Here is a 17,548-nt window from a genome sequence, read left to right on the forward strand (position 1 = left end):
GGACACTATTTTGCACTGAGCCAGTCTTAAGATAAGCTCATTGGATGAGAGTTGTACTTTACAACTATCCATTATTCATACCCATATGCACTGCCACTATAATTCTATTCATTTTACTTTTTTTCTTTTTCTCATATTCACTCATATACACTTTTGAAAATGTTTGCACTGCACTGCCACTTTAATTCCACTGAAGTCTGCTGCTTATATCTACAATGTTTACACCACACTGCACTACCACTCTGTTAGACTGTATTCATTTTTAAATATTTATTATTTTAGTTTCGTTTATAGTGTTAAATGACTTTTTGTATACTTTCTAACTCTCTGTGTTGCTGTAATATATGGAGTCCCTCTGGGATGAATAAAGCTATCTATCTATCTATCTATCTATCTAATTTACTGTGATCTAAATGCAAAATTCTAAATCAGTACAACAGTTTACAACAGTTGGGGAAGTACCATTGCATCAGGTGGATAGATTTTGTTTAAAAAAAAAAAAAAAAAAACTCTATCTTTTATAACTTTGAAGGTGTGTGATAGAGTGGATGCAAATGTTTAGTACTATATTTTCACCAAGAATTTCTTACAGGTTTATGCAGATAAGTGGGGTAGCTATACTGAAAGAATTCAGGCTAACATGATACCAAGTTCAGTTTATGTGTGTTTGTATTGGTTTTAATCACTTATATTATTATTATAATATTGAAATGACACATCTGCAACAGAGTACAAGGCACTACATTCATTATATCCTAGATATCATTAATAAGATATCCAGAACATCTTTATTTCATGAAGCTTTGCAAGCCATTATATGCTGAATAAGTTGCAAGGTGTGTAGAAGCTATAAATAAAGCAAACATAAGAGCTTATCAACTGAAATTTATTTATTCCATTTACAATGGTGGGTTGTTGCATATGCAGCACACGTGCACAAACACTGCTATCCGTGGACATTCCTGTGTGATTGGAGTTCAGTTCTCCACTTTGTCGCGTTTTCCTCATTAGGCTGTTTACCCATTGCACTGAGGGCAGTTAAGTCTTATTTCTTTCCCAGTAGAGTAGTATAATGCTTTAGCAAAAACTTCAAGAAAGCAAACTGAGGTCTGGGAGTGCGTCGAGCTGATTTTCCTGTTCGAGAATGGGTTTTTTTACTTCCCGACTTCGTCCAGATATTTGCGGTTCAGTTCTGCCTGTTCCCTCTGATTCTCGATCCGCGCCATTTCAATCATATTGCGCAGCAGATGAAAGGTGAGATCGATCGATATCGGCGGATCGTCATTCCTCTTAGTAAAACCGACGAGCTCCTCCAAACTGTTCGGGATGAGTAAAGTTGGGGAGCGGGAGGCGTTTCTTAGCGCGTGCCCTCGACTGGTTCCGCCACTGAGAAAGGACATCGCCTCGCCCTTTCCCGCCCTAAGCAAAACTTCATCCAGCTGGTTCTTGTAGTCATCATGACGATCAAAGAGGCTTAAATCCCGTGGTCTACATATACTTGGGGGAATGTGAGTGTATAGTAAGACAGCCGCTATTAGCAAGACAGAGGGGACTGGCTTCATGCTGGACAGTGAAGACACCCTGGATTCACCAGACACAAAAGCCAAATGCTTAATCAAGTGCATGTACACTATAATTAAATAATTATGTACATGTATGAACTATGACCTAGGACTTCACTACAGTATACAGAAAAAAATGTAGGTAACAGGTTAGTGTTGACATATTTACTGGAATTATTCACTGTTAAAACAGGTTTACACTAAATTATGCATTAAAGAACATTTAATACATAAACTCCATGAACGAGATCACAAGACAAACATTGACGTTATATTAAAATCTGAAATGCCTCGAGTCTTGAACGGTTTGTCAAAGGACACTTACTCTGTCGTATTTCTGCTTCAAAAGTTCTGACAAACAAGTCGGAGTCGGGATAAAAGTAGACGAATCCTTCCCAATGGCTTTGGGAACGGAGAGGCTCCAGTGCAGTGGTTATATACATCCAAGAAAGCTCTACTGACGTCAGTGCAAGTGCATAAACTGCCTGTAAATTAGACAAGCTCTGGAGTGATAGCTGGCCGGCCGGATGGTTGTGTGAATCTTACGCACAGCAAGACTTCAAAGAAACGGACACGGATGGAGAACTTCCCAAACAAAACTATTTGTATGTCTAGATGCTCACACTTTACAAATTTTATATTATCATCAGACGTAAAGTTTGTGCCGACGATGAGCATCTCTCACCCTCGTTATTTGTCTACCGCTGTCGAAAACATAGTGTGTGTGTGAGAGAGAGAGAGAGAGAGTGTGTGTGAGAGAGATTGGGAGCTGGCCATGGTCCTGAAATATCCCGAGGCTCACACTGTTGATCAAGTCTTACTTGATTTAACGCAGCACCTCTTCATTACACTATAACTGTTCAATATTTAGCAGGCATACTCTCAATTCAGTAAAAAGTAGATCTTCTTCTTGTAAACAATAGGTTTCAATTTTCATGTGATTAGAATCTATAAAGTCAGAAAGATAGGGCCAACCCTAGTCTGACCACTATGCAGTGCTTAAGGAACAGTCATTGCCACATACAGTGTAAAATGATAGACATGGCTGTAGATGTTCTGTATTGGATAGCCTTAAGACAGCAATTTCTAAAAACAGTTTACACTCAAGTCTCCATCACTGAGTGGTTGATAACTTCAGTTTGATACAAGAAACTTAAAACTCTAATGATGCACATAGTCAGGTTCTTTTTAACACACTTAGCACTGCTTGACTTTACAGTATATGGTTATAGAAGAGTAATGATTTATAATCACACTCCATGGTGTCAGCCAAATGAGGATGAATTTAAATCAAAATTTTATATCTGGATTTCTGTAAAGCTGCTTTGTCACAATGTCCATTGTTAAAAGCGCCATACAAATAAAATCGAATTGAACTGCAATTAATTAAGCACATCTCATGTGACTCAAGTTTTAATTACTCAAATGATATTTTAATCCCAGACCAAACCTCTTTCTTTCAAACCTTTAATCACAACACACACAAATCAAATAAAATATGACATCAAATGACACCTCACGGCTCCAGTGTCCTGGGTTTGATCCTGGCGTCGGGTGAATGACTGTGTGGAGTTTCACATGTTCTCCTTGTGTGCCAGTAACTAATTATAGTTCATTTGTGTCACCAGTAAATTTCCTCAAAGATGTATAATGAGTGGGGCAGCAATAGATTTCCCTACATTTTATTGGCTTTCCATGAGAGGTAGGAATTCCAGGCCACAGCAACAATCTGCACAACAGCCAGTCTGCAAATAATTACATTTTTAATGTGAGATTTGAGACTGCAATTAAAATTATGTTGCTTCTAAAATGCATTCAGGTTTAAAGTAGAAACTACTTCAGAGATGTAAATTTCAAAATCATTCAACTGATCTGAAAGTCAGGGGTAAAAGATCATTTTACCTGTGGTGAAGGGGGATGAAATAAAAATTGGCAATCTGAACAGCAGGCCACAACTGACAAAAATGGTTAAAAAAAAAAAAAAAAGAAGAAGACAAATATTGAAATGACTTTGAACACAGTGGAATTGAATTGCATGAATACACATGCAGTACACAAAATATGAAAACAAAATCTGTACTAATTAGGGCTGGATGATATTGAAAAAAAAAAAATCACGATTTTTTTCAACCTTATGAACAATTCTCGATTACAATTTTTTTTGTTCTTACATAATGCAGTCGAAAAATTATGCAATTTATTTATAAAGTCTTATTTATTAGAACAGACTTTGGAAAAATAGTAACAGCACCATCTACAGCAAATAGTGCAAACTTTTAAAATAAAGGATATTTATAGAAAGGATATTAAAAAAACATTATTTACACTATTTGCTATAGATGGCGCCATTACTACTATGTACAGCATAGTGAATTCTATATCTCTGAAGTGATATTTGAACACTTCTTCACTATGAACACAGTCCTCGGGGAACTGCTGCCTGTTTATCTTGGTGTTTATTTATTTATTTATTTAAATGTAAGCACACAGTGTTTGAAGGTAGCACAGACTGTAGGAGGCATTCATCATGGTAAGAAGGCTATGTTTTTCCTTCGTATTGGTTTAAACTTTTAAATAGCATTTATAGATGTTTTAAATAAAATGTTAAATATATATATATATATATATATATATATATATATATATATATATATATATATATATATATGTTAGAAAATTTTGAAAACCACATTGAAACATTAATCTGAATTAACCAGATTAATCGAGAAAATCACAAAATATTTTAGGTTTTATGAAGGTTTGTTTTTTATACAGTCAGGTACATTATTGCTACCTTTGTTAAAGATGGGTTAAAAAGAAGGCTATGAAAAACATTTGTGGTTAATTAGCTTGGTCTCCTGCTGAAAATATGAGAATAATTTAACCTTACTTGAAAATTAACAAAAATAAATTTATTTGAAGAAAACAAAAAACACTGTATATAAAAAACGTCTTATTTGTATCCCTAGAAATTCTTATGCCTGAAACTGTGCTTACGAAGAAATTAAAACAACTGGTAAAAAAGAGGCAAATATTCTCTAAGGATCACAGTTGGAGATTTGCAAAAGGCAGGAACATTTTGGTCTTATCAAGTGCACCAAATGCACCACTCCCATATCAGAAATCTGTTTGGAAGGTGTGCCAAAAGAAAGCATTTTCTATCCTCTAACTGACTGCAACCAGGTTCTATGGTCAGATGGGACTTTTTTGTAATAAACAATCAAGGTGGGTGTGGCATAAAAAGAAGGATAGTTATACAGAAAAGGAGCTTATCCACAGGGTGGACATTCTGTGATGTGGGGCTCGTCATCCTCCAAATACCCTGGGAACTTTGTTAGGATCCATGGAATCATGCATGAAATACCAGGAGATTTTAAATTATAATCTGTCTCTTCCAAGAAGCCACAACTGAATCACGATTATATCATCAAGCAAGACAATTATCCAAAACATGAGTCCAACCCCACACAAGAATGATTCAGTAAATTTTTTTTAAAAATTATTTTCTAACTTAGTCATGGCCAACTCTCACCCACTAACAGCTACCAACCAGGGAGGGCAAAGGCTATCATATGCTTCCTCCAGCTGACCGCATCTTTTCGAACTGTTCCTACATCAGGGGGTGGTATAACACATTCAGAGGCAATCCACCCACTTCCACATGCATGAGATCACAGACACCCACGATTGGCTAGGGTTGCTGTGTTTGATAGCGGAGAAACAGTATGCCACCCCTCCCTCCCTGAGAGCAAAGCCAATTTTGCTCTCTTGGACTCCAGGCCATGGATGGATGTGGCAACATCGGGATTCGATCTTGCAACAGGGCAAACGCTTGTCTATTGCACCACTCAGGACCCCTCATGAATCAAGCTTTTGATGTGGTCATCCCAGTCCCCTGAGCTAAACCCCACTGAAAACCTGTGAGGTGAGCTTAAGAGGAGAGACCACAAGAGCTAGACCCAAGACTAAGATTCTTTATTAAGATTCTGTTGTCTCAGACCACGTTAAGCAGGAGAAGTCTCAGTGCTGTTATGTTGACAAAGAGAGGTGACACGTACAAGTTCTAAATGCAGGTGTGCCAAAAATTGTGGCATGGTTTAATAACTTTTGAAATGATTTTTATATTCTTAGAAAAGATTTACTTCAATTAAAGATTAGATTTTTGTCATATTCTCAGTGCGATCACAAAACATTTTTGTGGCAGTCTGGGAAAACCCACTTTAGCCACAGCGAAAAATATTGGTTTTGACCAAAATTTTGTTTTTCTACCAATAATATACATTGACATCTATTTAAAGAAACATGCTGTTTTAAATTTAGGATGCTTTCTAATTTTGGCAAATTTGTGGCCATTCTGCCTACAGACTAAGGGCACTTTTCTCATGCAGTGAATTGTACTCACAGCTATGTGCCATAGTTAACACAAAGCTGGACATAAGCCTAATCAATTTCAAGCCTAATCAAAACCCATTCTACCACATCTCAAAGGTGTTCTATTGGATTCAGTTCAAGTGACTGGGAAGGCCACTGAAGAAAACTGAACTCATTGTCATGTTCATGAAACCAGTTTGAGAAGACTTTTGCTCCGTGACATGATGGGTAAATTGTAGCCATGAAGGGATGTGCATGGTCAGCAACAATACTCAAATCGGCTATGGCATTCAAGTGATGATTGCTTGGTACTAACGGCCTAAAGTATGCCAAGAAACATTGCCCACACCATTACACCACCTCCACCAGCCTGAACTGTCGATGCAAGGCAGGTTGGGTCCATGGATTCATGCTGTTGGTGCCAAATTCTGACGCTACCATCTGTGTGCCTTAGCAGAAATCGAGATTTATCTATCAGATCAGGCTATGTTTTTCCAGTCCTCAATTGTCCAGATTTAGTGAGCCTGTGCCCACTGCAGCCTCAGCTTTCTGTTCTTGGCTGACAGAAGTGGAACCCGACGTGGTCTTCTGCTGTTGTAGCCCATCCGCTTCAAGGTTCAACGTGCTGTGCATTCTGAGATGCTTTTCTGCTCACCATAATTGTACAGAGTAGCTATCTGACTTACTGTAGTCTTTTTGTCAGCTCAAAACAGTCTGGCCATTCTCCGTTGACCTCTCATATCATAAAGGCATTTCCATCCGCAGATCTGTTGATCACTGGATGCTTTTTCTTTATTGCACCATTCCGAGTAAACTTTAGAGAATCCCAGGAGATCAGCAGTTATAGAATATATACTCAAACCAGCCCGTCTGGCACCCACAATCATGCCACGGTCAAAATGACAGATCACATTTTTGTCCAATTTCGATGGTTGATGTGAACATTATCAGAAGCTGCTGGTCTGTATCTGCATTATTTTATGTATTGCATTGCTGCCAAATGATTAGATAACTGCACGAATGAGTAGGTGTTAATAAAGTACTCAATGAGTGTAAATAATTCTTTGAAATCTACAGTACTGCTAGAAAGTTTCTGAACGCATTACAATACGTTTACGCTCCAAATGTTTCCAGGAACTGTTAGTCAATCCTGCACAGTGGGTAGGAGAAATTTTGGCCTATTCCTCCTTACAAAACTGCTTCAACTCACTGGTGGGCTTCCTGGCATGAACTACTCTTTTTAGGTCCTTCCACAACATTTCTATTAGGTTAAAGTCTGGACTTTGACTTGGCCATTCCAAAATGTTAAATTTCTTCTGCTTTAACTATCTCTTTGTAGACTTTTCTGTGTGCTTAAGGTTTAATTACAGTTAAAGATTCAGTGCACAGACAGATAGCCTAACATTCCACTGTAGAATTTACTGTTACAATCCAGAATTCATAGGTCCATCAATAATGGAAAACAATCCTGGACCCGAGGCAGCAAACATAACACTTCTCATTTAAACCAGAAAGTTTTATTTTGGATTCATCTGTCTACAGAACATTCTTCCTACAAGCTTCTGGCTTTTCCACGTGGTCCTGAACAAAATTCATACAGGCAGCAGTGCTCTTTATGGAGAGTAGCGGCTTCCTCCTTTCTACCCTGCCACGCACACTGTTCTTGTTCAGTGTTTTCCTGATGGTGGATTCATGAACATTGACATTACTCAATGCAAGAGTGGCCTGTATGTCCTTAGATATTACGCTGAAGTTCTTTGTGACTTCCAGTAATATTATTAGCTGTGCCGCTGGAGTAATTTTTGCTGGACGACCACTCCTTGGGAGAGTAACAGTGGTGCTGAATTTCCTCCATTTGTATATCATCTGCCTCACAGTGGATTGGTGGCGGCCAAATTTCTCTGGCTTTGTAACCCTTTCCCGCATGGTGAGCATCGATAACTCTTTTTCTGAAGTCCTTAGGAATCTCCTTTGATTGAGGCATGGCACACTTCCATAAACCTGTGTGGTGAAGACCAGACTTTGATAGTGAAGACCCTAGTTTATGTTCTTGAAACATGGGAGGGCCTGCTAAACTCACACCTGATTGCCATCCCCTTGATTGAAACACCTGACTTCAATTACCCCTTTAAATGAACTCCTACTCTTATAGGTTCACATACTTTTTTCCGACAAAGATATTTAATGTTGGATAGTTTTGCTCCATAAATAAATATAAAAACCTGTCATTTGTTTAACTGGGCTTTCTTTATCTAGTTTTAGGATTTAGATGAAGATCACATTTCAGGTCAAATTTATGCAGAAATACAGAAAATTGCAAAGGGTTCACAAACCTTTTAGCAGCACTGTACTTCTTCCTTAAATAGATTAGATTACAAATGTAGAAGAAGGCAGGGTGTCTTTCAGTGGAATTGGAGTGCAATCTTTAAATGTGGTTTTCTCCATTTTCACTATTTGAGTAACAAGACCTCAAATGCTAGAGCTGATAAAATTCTGAGACACAACAATTTTACTCATCTTTACCAAGGGTGCCAATAATTCTGGAGCTGATTGTAACAAAAATATATACATCACAAATACTTACATAATAATTGGTGATCAAGGCATCCTTATAGTCCTAATGGGAGTGCAAAACAAAGTCTTTTATTTTAACACATGTATTCAAGTAACTGCAGATAATAATCTTTCTTCTTTACTTAAGTTATAATAAATTTAATCTAAGTTTTTTCAAGTGTTCCACAATCACATTGAAACTGTAACTACCAGTGCCTCTTCAAGTGCCTTATAAAAACTACCTCCTTTAGAACAGGGTAATTTCACATGAAATGGAAATCTTTCAAAAGGTCAACTGAGAAAGACTGGTTGTATAAAATAAATCAATATTGTATTATTTTTTGACAAGAGCTAAAAATATGTGGTAAAGAAGCTTCAGGTGAGAGACAACATTATGTTTTATTCCTGTGTAATGTCACAGTAATTTAGTCCTACAAGGGTAGACATATTAAAAGCAAATGTGAAAGCGGACTACAGCAATGTATACCATTTTCTAGAAATTCATAGTTTTGAGCAAATTACTTTACATAATTCACTCCTAGTGACATTGATATCACTCTCAGCAAAGAGTTTCCTTTGCTCCCTAAAAACACTTTCCCTGTGCAAAGCTGCATGTGCCTAATCTTTAAGCAAGGCATCTCCAATCAATCTTTAGATGATTTTGTCTGTCATCTGTCTGTACCTTGTGAGCACTGAAATCAGTAATTACACTGTCAATTATACTGATATGATTTATAGTAAGTGTGATTACAGCTCCTAATAATCAGTTTACCCACAATAACACTTTTCTACCACTATCACGCACAAGAAACTAAATTGATAGATCACATTCTCTGCACAGAAGCATGTGTATGCAACTATGTGTACACACAGTTCATAAATGATAGCATAAGCCATTTTTGCAGCATACACCAGCATAAATACCTTCTATCTATACAATATAAAGCATGTGTCATCCCAAGTTTCAGAATAGTCATAAGATAAATACTGATTAAATGGCTGTTTTTTTTTTTTTTTTTTACTTACTGCAAGCTAGAAACTTGTGATACTAAAGCTTGGATCATATTTTTATTTTTTACAAAATATTTTTTTACAAAAAATATTTTGTAAAATATAAACATAGATTTATATAATCTTAGGGACTTTAATATATGGAACTGGTATAGACCTACTGGGAAAGTTGCACACTAACCCTCTTGAGCTTAGCTACATTTTCTTCCACAGTGAGTCCGTTGAGTGTTCCATAGATTCCTAGGAAAGCTCCAAGAAAGCAAGGAGCAAAGCACCCCTGTAAACAAAGAGAGAAGTACAGTCAGGTCCATAAATATTTGGACATTAACAAACTTATTTTAGCTGTTTATCAGCAGACCTTCAGATTTAATTTGAGAGTATTTATATGGTGTAGGAATTACATCACTTTTTAGATGTGGTTCCCTCCACCCCCTTTGGGTGAACAAAAGTATTTCACTGCTCAGCTGTTTGATGGCAAGGTGTGGGATATTCTCTCATTATTTCACTTACAAGTAAGCAGATAAAAGGTCCAGAATTGATTTCAAATCTAGAATGGACCTGGCTCCTTTGTATTTATTGATGATGTGACTGCTGGCAAAACCAGGAAGATGAATTCTGAAGTGTATAGGGCTATATGATCTGCCCAGGTTCAGCCAAATGCTTAAATCAGCATCTGATGATGTCTATAAATTTTCAGACTTCAGGCAATCATTGATTGCAAAGGATTTTAAAGGCACAGAATAAAATGATACCATAGCTATCCACGGCCAGGAGACAAGAGAACAAAATTGTCCATGCTCTTTATCCAGTGTCAGCAGTGCAGCAAAATGGACAGCAGTGATTATAATCAACAGCAACAGCAGTGATTATAATCAGTTAAAGGATGGGGAAATTGGTGATTTATTGGATATTTAGGAAATCAATTCACGCAAAACTGAAACAAAACTGCCGAAACTGAGTTGTGTTAGAAACAACTGCCCACGACATTGATGTGTACATGTGGGACATTTAGGGGGACAGTTCATTAAAGACAGATATGGGTCACTTGCAATTACAGATAAGAACCATCAAGATAGACACATCTGATCTGAGCAAAATTTGTAACTGTGTAAAGTAGCTTGTAATATGAATGTAGACACACTGGACTCAATGCTGTCAATGCAACTGGACTGTGAAAAAACTTGTGTGTGTATACTTCATAACATTTCACATTATTGGGACTTTATTTGCATCCTGATTAGTGTGAATATGCCTTTAGACATAATGGAACTGAAAACACAATCCTACCTGGTCAATTAGCATTTTCTTCAGTGCAGTACTTTTGGTCGCCCCAATGATAAATCTGTCTAGTACTCTGTACCATCCACCAATAACTGGTCCCTATAGTACACACACACAAAAAAAAAGTAGGTTTTATGGGTCATAAAATACAGAATCATCAAAAGTGTTACAGACTTTACTCATTTTTTCACTTCATATTTTGTATACAAGATCAGCAATAACATTAAAAACTGGTTGTCCTTCCTTGGAACACCTTTGGTAGGTACTAACCACTGCATATGGGAAACATCCAGCCATAACACTTTGGCCCTTTTCAAAGTTGTTCAGATCCTTACACTTGCCCATTTTCCCTGCTTCCAACACATCTACTACAAGAACTGACTGTTTATTTGCTGCCTAATATATACCACCCCGTGGCAGGTGTCATCGTAACAAGATAATCAATGTTATTCACTTCACCTCTCAGTGGTTTTAATGTTATGGCAGATCGTTGTATAGACAGCATTTTAAAATAGGGGGTTGAGTGGCTGTGTAAACCCTAGATTTTTGGAGATCCAGGATGATAGACTGGATATACACACTATCACTAATATACACACATTCAGGTCCATAAGTATTTGGACAGTGACACAATTTTTGTAATTTTGCCTCTATACATCATCACAACGGATTTCAAATAAAGCAATCAAGATGTGATTGAAGTGTAGACTTTCAGTTTTAATCCAAGGGGTTTAAAAAATAATGCATTAACCATTTAGGAATTACAGCCATTTTTACAGTCTGTCCATTTTCACAGGCGCAAAAGTAATTGACTGATAAGCTGTTTCATGGCCAGTTGTGGCCTGTTTCTTCATTATTTCATGATAAATTTAAAAATAAAAGGTCTGGAGTTGATTCCAAGCATTTAATTTTCATTTGGGAGCTGTTCATGGGAACTCTCAATATGTGGTACAAAGAGGTGTCAATGCCAAGTGAAGCCATCATTAGGCTGAAATACAAAACAGTATACATTCTTAAAAAGAAGGAATGCACTGGCGAGCTCAGCAAAACCAAAAGGCCTGAAAGACCATGGAAGACAACTAAAGTGGATGAATGCAGAATTCTTTCCTTTTTGAAGAAAAACCACTGCATAACATCTAGCCAAATCAAGAACACTTTCGAGCAGGTAGGCATATCACTATCAAAATCTATAATCAAGAGACACTTTCATGAATGTAAATACAGAACTCAATATGCAAACCACTGGTAACACTCAAAGAACAGAAAGGCCAGATTAAACTTGCTAAAAAAAAAAAAAAAAAAAAGCCTGCCTAGTTCTGGAACAAGACTAACTTGTTCTAAAATGATGGGAAAAGAGTTGGGAGAACAAAAGCAAGGGCTCATGATCCAAAGCATACCACATCATCTGTCAAACATGGTTTAGGAAGTGTTATGGCATGGGCATGTATGGCTGCCAATGCAACTAGGTCAGTGGTGTTTATTGATGATGTGACTGCTGATAGGAGTAGCAGAATGAATTATAAAGTGCTATAGTTTCTGCTATACTTTCTGCTCAGTCAAATGCTGCAAAACTGATAGGACGACACTTCACGTACAGATGGATAATGACCCAAAACACACAGCGAAAGCAACCCAAGGGCTTCTTAAGCCAAAGAAATTAAATGTTCTTAACTGTCTGATGACCTCAACTCAATTGGGCATTTCACTTACTGAAGACAAAACTGAAGGCAGAAAGACCCACAAACAAGCAGCAACTAAAGGCAGCTGCAGTAAAGGCCTGGCAAAGCACCTCAAGGGAGGAAACTCAGCATTTGATGATGTCCATGGGTTCCAGATTTCAGGCAGTCATTGACTGCAAAGGATTTGCATTCAAGCATTAATCATAAATATTAGGATTATTTTTGTGTTAGTTTATCCAATTACCTTTGAGCCTGTGAAAGTGAAGCAAATCTGAAAAAAAGGCTGTAATTCCTAAACGGTTAATGCAATATTTATGTTAAACCCCTTGATTTAAACCTGAAAGTCTACACTTCAATAACATCTTGATTGCTTCATTTCAAATGCATTGTGGTGGTGTACAGAGGCAAAATTACTAAAATTGTGTCACTGTCCAAATGCTTACAGACCTATCTCTCTCTCTCATATTATATATATATATATATATATATATATATATATATATATATATATATATATATATATATATATATATATATGTATATATATATATATACACACACACACACACAGTCAGGTCTGGAAGTATTTGGACAATGATGGAATTTTTGTGAGTTTGCCTTTATACACCACCACAATGGATTTGAAATAAAACAATCAAGATGTGATTGAAGTGTAGACTTTCAGCTTTATTTTAAGAGGTTCCACAAAAATATGGCATTTACCATTTAGGAATTACAGCCATTTTCAACAAACCCTCTGTATTTACATTCATGAAGGCCTCTCTTGATTGTAGATTTTGACAATGATATGCCTACCTTCTCCAGAGCATTCTTGACGTCTGTTGATGTTGTGAAGGGGTTTTTCTTCACCAAGGAAAGGGTTCTGCGATCATTCACTTTAGTTGTCTTCCATGGTCTTCCAGGCCTTTCGATGTTGTTGAGCTCACCAGTGCTTTCTTTCTTTTTAAGAATATACCCAGCTGTTGATTTAGCCACACCTAAGGTTTTTGCTATCTCTCTTATAGATTTATGTTGTTTTTTCAGCCTAATGATGGCCTCCTTCACTTGCATTGAGATTTCCTTGGACTTCATATTGGTAGCTCCAGTCGAACAGCTGCCAAATGCCAACTCAATACCTGATATCAACTCCAGACCTTTTATCTGCTTCATTTGTCTTGAAGTAACGAGGGAATGGATCACACCTGGTCAATGAACTTCTTGTCAGTCAATTGTCCAAATACCTTTGAGCCCCTGAAAATGGAGGTACTTTGTTGAAAATGGCTGTAATTCCTAAATGGTAAATGCCATATTTTTGTGGAACCTCTTAAAATAAAGCTGAAAGTCTACACTTCAATCACATCTTGATTGTTTTATTTTAAATCCATTGTGGTGGTGTATAAAGGCAAAATCACAAAAACTTCGTCATTGTCCAAATACTTCCAGACCTGACTGTATATAAATGTATATACACTATATTACCAAAAGTATTCGGTCACCTGCCTTGACTCACATATGAACTTAAGTGCCATCCCATTCCTAACCCATAGGGTTCAATATGATGTCGGTCCACCTTTTGCAGCTATTACAGCTTCAACTCTTCTGGGAAGGCTGTCCACAAGGTTGAGAAGTGTGTTTATAGGAATTTTTGACCATTCTTCCAAAAGCGCATTGGTGAGGTCACACACTGATGTTGGTCGAGAAGGCCTGGCTCTCAGTCTCCGCTCTAATTCATCCCAAAGGTGTTCTATCGGGTTCAGGTCAGGACTCTGTGCAGGCCAGTCAAGTTCATCCACACCAGACTCTGTCATCCATGTCTTTATGGACCTTGCTTTGTGCACTGGTGCACAGTCATGTTGGAAGAGGAAGGGGCCCGCTCCAAACTGTTCCCACAAGGTTGGGAGCATGGAATTGTCCAAAATGTTTTGGTATCCTGAAGCATTCAAAGTTCCTTTCACTGGAACTAAGGGGCCAAGCCCAACTCCTGAAAAACAACCCCACACCATAATTCCTCCTCCACCAAATTTCACACTCGGCACAATGCAGTCTGAAATGTACCGTTCTCCTGGCAACCTCCAAACCCAGACTCGTCCATCAGATTGTCAGATGGAAAAGCGTGATTCATCACTCCAGAGAACGCGTCTCCACTGCTCTAGAGTCCAGTGGCGGCGTGTTTTACACCACTGCATCCGACGCTTTGCATTGCACTTGGTGATGTGTGGCTTGGATGCAGCTGCTCGGCCATGGAAACCCATTCCATGAAGCTCTCTGCGTACTGTACTTGGGCTAATCTGAAGGTCACATGAAGTTTGGAGCTCTGTAGCAATTGACTGTGAAGAAAGTCGACGACCTCTTTGCACTATGCGCTTCAGCATCCGCTGACCCCTCTCCGTCAGTTTACGTGGCCTACCACTTCGTGGCTGAGTTGCTGTTGTTCCCAAACTCTTCCATTTTGTTATGATAAAGCTGACAGTTGACTGTGGAATATTTAGGAGTGAGGAAATTTCACGACTGGATTTGTTGCACAGGTGGCATCCTATGACAGTTCCACGCTGGAATTCATTGAGCTCCTGAGAGCGGCCCATTCTTTCACAAATGTTTGTAAAAACAGTCTGCATGCCTAAGTGCTTGATTTTATACACCTGTGGCCAGGCCAAGTGATTAGGACACCTGATTCTGATCATTTGGATGGGTGACCGAATACTTTTGGTAATATAGTGTATATGTATATATAGTGGATATAAAAAGTCTACACACCCCTGTTAAAATGCCAGGCTTCTGTGATGTAAAAAAATGAGACCAAGATAAATAATTTCAGACATTTTTCCCACCTTTAATGTGACCTATAACCTGTACAACTCAATTGAAAAACAAACTGAAATCTTTTAGGTTGGGTGAGTAAAAATAAAAAAACAAAATAATGTGGTTGCATAAGTGTGCACACCCTTAAACTAATACTTTGTTGAAGCACCTTTTGATTTTATTACAGCACTTAGTCTTTTTGGGTGAGTCTATCAGCAAGGCACATCTTGACTTGGCAATATTAGCCAACTCTTCATTGCAAAAACACTCCAAATCTGTCAGATTGCGAGGGCATCTCCTGTGCACGGCCCTCTTCAGATCACCCCACAGATTTTCAATCGGATTCAGGTCTGGGCTCTGGCTGGGCCATTCCAAAACTTTAATCTTCTTCTGGTGAAGCCATTCTTTTGTTGATTTGGATGTATGCTTTGGGTCGTTGTCATGCTGAAAGATAAAGTTCTTCTTCATCTTCAGCTTTCTAGCAGAAGCCTGAAGGTTTTGTGCCAATATTGACTGGTATTTGGAACTGTTCATAATTTCCTCCACCTTGACAAAGGCCCCAGTTCCAGCTGAAGAAAAACAGCCCTGCCACCATGCTGCCACCACCATGCTTCACTGTGGGTATGGTGGTGTTCTGGTGATGTGCAGTGTTCTTTTTTGCGCCAAACATACCTTTTGGATTTATGGCCAAAAAGTTCAACCTTGTTTTCATCAGACCATAACACATTTTCCCACATGCTTTTGGGAGACTTCAAATGTGTTTTTGTAAGAAAATGTTTTCTTCGTAAGAAAAGGCTTCCGTCTTGCCACCCTACCCCATAGCCCAGACATATGAAGAATACGGGAGACTGTTGTCACATGTACTACACAGCCAGTACTTGCCAGAAATTCCTGCAGCTCCTTTAATGTTGCTGTAGGCCTCTTGGAAGTCTCTCTGACCAGTTTTCTTCTCGTCTTTTCATCAATTTTGGAGGGACGTCCAGTTCTTGGTAATATCGCTGTCGCGCCACATTTTCTCCACTTGATGATGATCTTCACTGTGTTCCATGGTACATCTAATGCCTTGGAAAGTCTTTTGTACCCTTCTCCTGACTGATACCTTTTAATAATCAGATCCCTCTGATGCTGCGGAAGCTCTCTGTGGACTATGGCTTTTGCTGTAAGATGCGACTAAGAAAATGTCAGGAAAAGCCTACAAGAACCGCTGAGCTTTATTTGGGGTTAATCAGAGGCACTTTAAATGATGGCAGGTGTGTACTGACACCTATTTAACATGAGTTTGAATGTGATTGCTTAATTCTGAACACAGCCACATCCCCAGTTATAAGAGGGTATGCAACCACATTATTTTGTTTTTTTATTTTTACTTGCCCCCCCCTAAAAGATTTCAGTTTGTTTTTCAGATGAGTTGTAGAGGTTATAGGTCACATCAAAGGTGGAAAAAGTTCTGAAATGATTTATCTTGGTCTCATACACACTTTAATAAGAACACCTATACACCTGCTCATTTATGCAGTTATCCAATCAGCCAATCATGTGTCAGGAACACAGTACATAAAATCATGCGGATACAAGTCAAGAGCTTCAGTTAATGTTCACATCAAACACCAGAATGAAGAAAATTGTGATTTCTGTGACTTTAACCATTGCTTGGTTGTTGGTGCCAGATGGGCTAGTTTGAGTATTTCAGATACTACTGATCTCCTTGGATTTTCACACACAACAGTGAGCACAGACACACCTAAACTGGACAGTTGAAGACTGGGAAAGGACCAGGTGATTTTCTTTCCCTCTAATCTTCAACTGTCCAGTTTGGGGAAACCTGTGCCCATGATAGCCTCAGATTCTTGTTCTTGGCTGACAAGTCCCAGGAGAACAGAAGTTTCTGAAATACTCATACCAGCCCATCTGGTACCAACAACCATGCTATAACAAATTCTGAAGTTCTGATGTGATCATTAAACATTACCTGATGCTCTTGACCTATATCTGCATGATTTTATGCATTGCGCTGCTGCCACATGATTAGATAAATCCATGAATGTGCAGGTGTACTATTGCTCCTAATAAAACATATATATATATATATATATAGATAGATAGATAGATAGATAGATAGATGTAAACATGCAGTACATATACACTATATAATCATAAAGCCTTTGATGGCTTTACCAGTCTAAAAATACTAATAATGGGACTCATTTATCAAGCTGGACATGACCAGATGTATTCAAAAATCGTTTGTAGGAGCATTTATATAAGAAATTTGGTATTCTTGAAAATCTTCAG

The 17,548-nt window shown here is 38.1% G+C and overlaps 2 protein-coding genes across 7 annotated transcripts in view; both read right to left on the reverse strand.

The window, feature by feature from the left end:
• Positions 1 to 1,154: 1,154 nt before the first annotated feature.
• On the reverse strand, positions 1,155 to 1,562 carry uts1 (urotensin 1). The gene has a single exon (XM_026917961.3). It carries the CDS (start codon positions 1,560 to 1,562, stop codon positions 1,155 to 1,157), a length of 408 nt encoding a protein of 135 aa, XP_026773762.1.
• A 1,451-nt stretch (positions 1,563 to 3,013) lies between these two features.
• The window catches only part of mpv17 (mitochondrial inner membrane protein MPV17), a 28,232-nt gene continuing 13,697 nt past the window's right edge, over positions 3,014 to 17,548 (reverse strand). For 4 of the 6 annotated variants that reach the window (XM_034302036.2, XM_026917960.3, XM_026917959.3 and 1 more), the window contains exons 4-8: positions 10,785 to 10,877; positions 9,679 to 9,774; positions 8,518 to 8,550; positions 3,465 to 3,517; positions 3,014 to 3,307 (exon numbers count right to left, since the gene is read on the reverse strand). In XM_034302036.2, the coding sequence (XP_034157927.1) occupies positions 3,238 to 3,307; positions 3,465 to 3,517; positions 8,518 to 8,550; positions 9,679 to 9,774; positions 10,785 to 10,877 (345 nt within the window). In that variant the 3' untranslated portion in view covers positions 3,014 to 3,237. Of the gene's footprint in view, positions 3,308 to 3,464; positions 3,518 to 8,517; positions 8,551 to 9,678; positions 9,775 to 10,784; positions 10,878 to 13,273; positions 17,264 to 17,548 lie in introns of those variants that run through there. The other 2 variants (XM_053231827.1, XM_053231828.1) reach the window with 2 other exon arrangements.

Source organism: Pangasianodon hypophthalmus, chromosome 30, assembly GCF_027358585.1.
Source record: "Pangasianodon hypophthalmus isolate fPanHyp1 chromosome 30, fPanHyp1.pri, whole genome shotgun sequence".
Lineage (NCBI taxonomy): Eukaryota > Metazoa > Chordata > Actinopteri > Siluriformes > Pangasiidae > Pangasianodon > Pangasianodon hypophthalmus.

Coding starts and splice junctions, on each gene's coding strand:
- uts1 (XM_026917961.3), bottom strand. CDS start 1,562: ATGAAGCCAGTCCCCTCTGTCTTGCTAATAGCGGCTGTCTTACTATAC.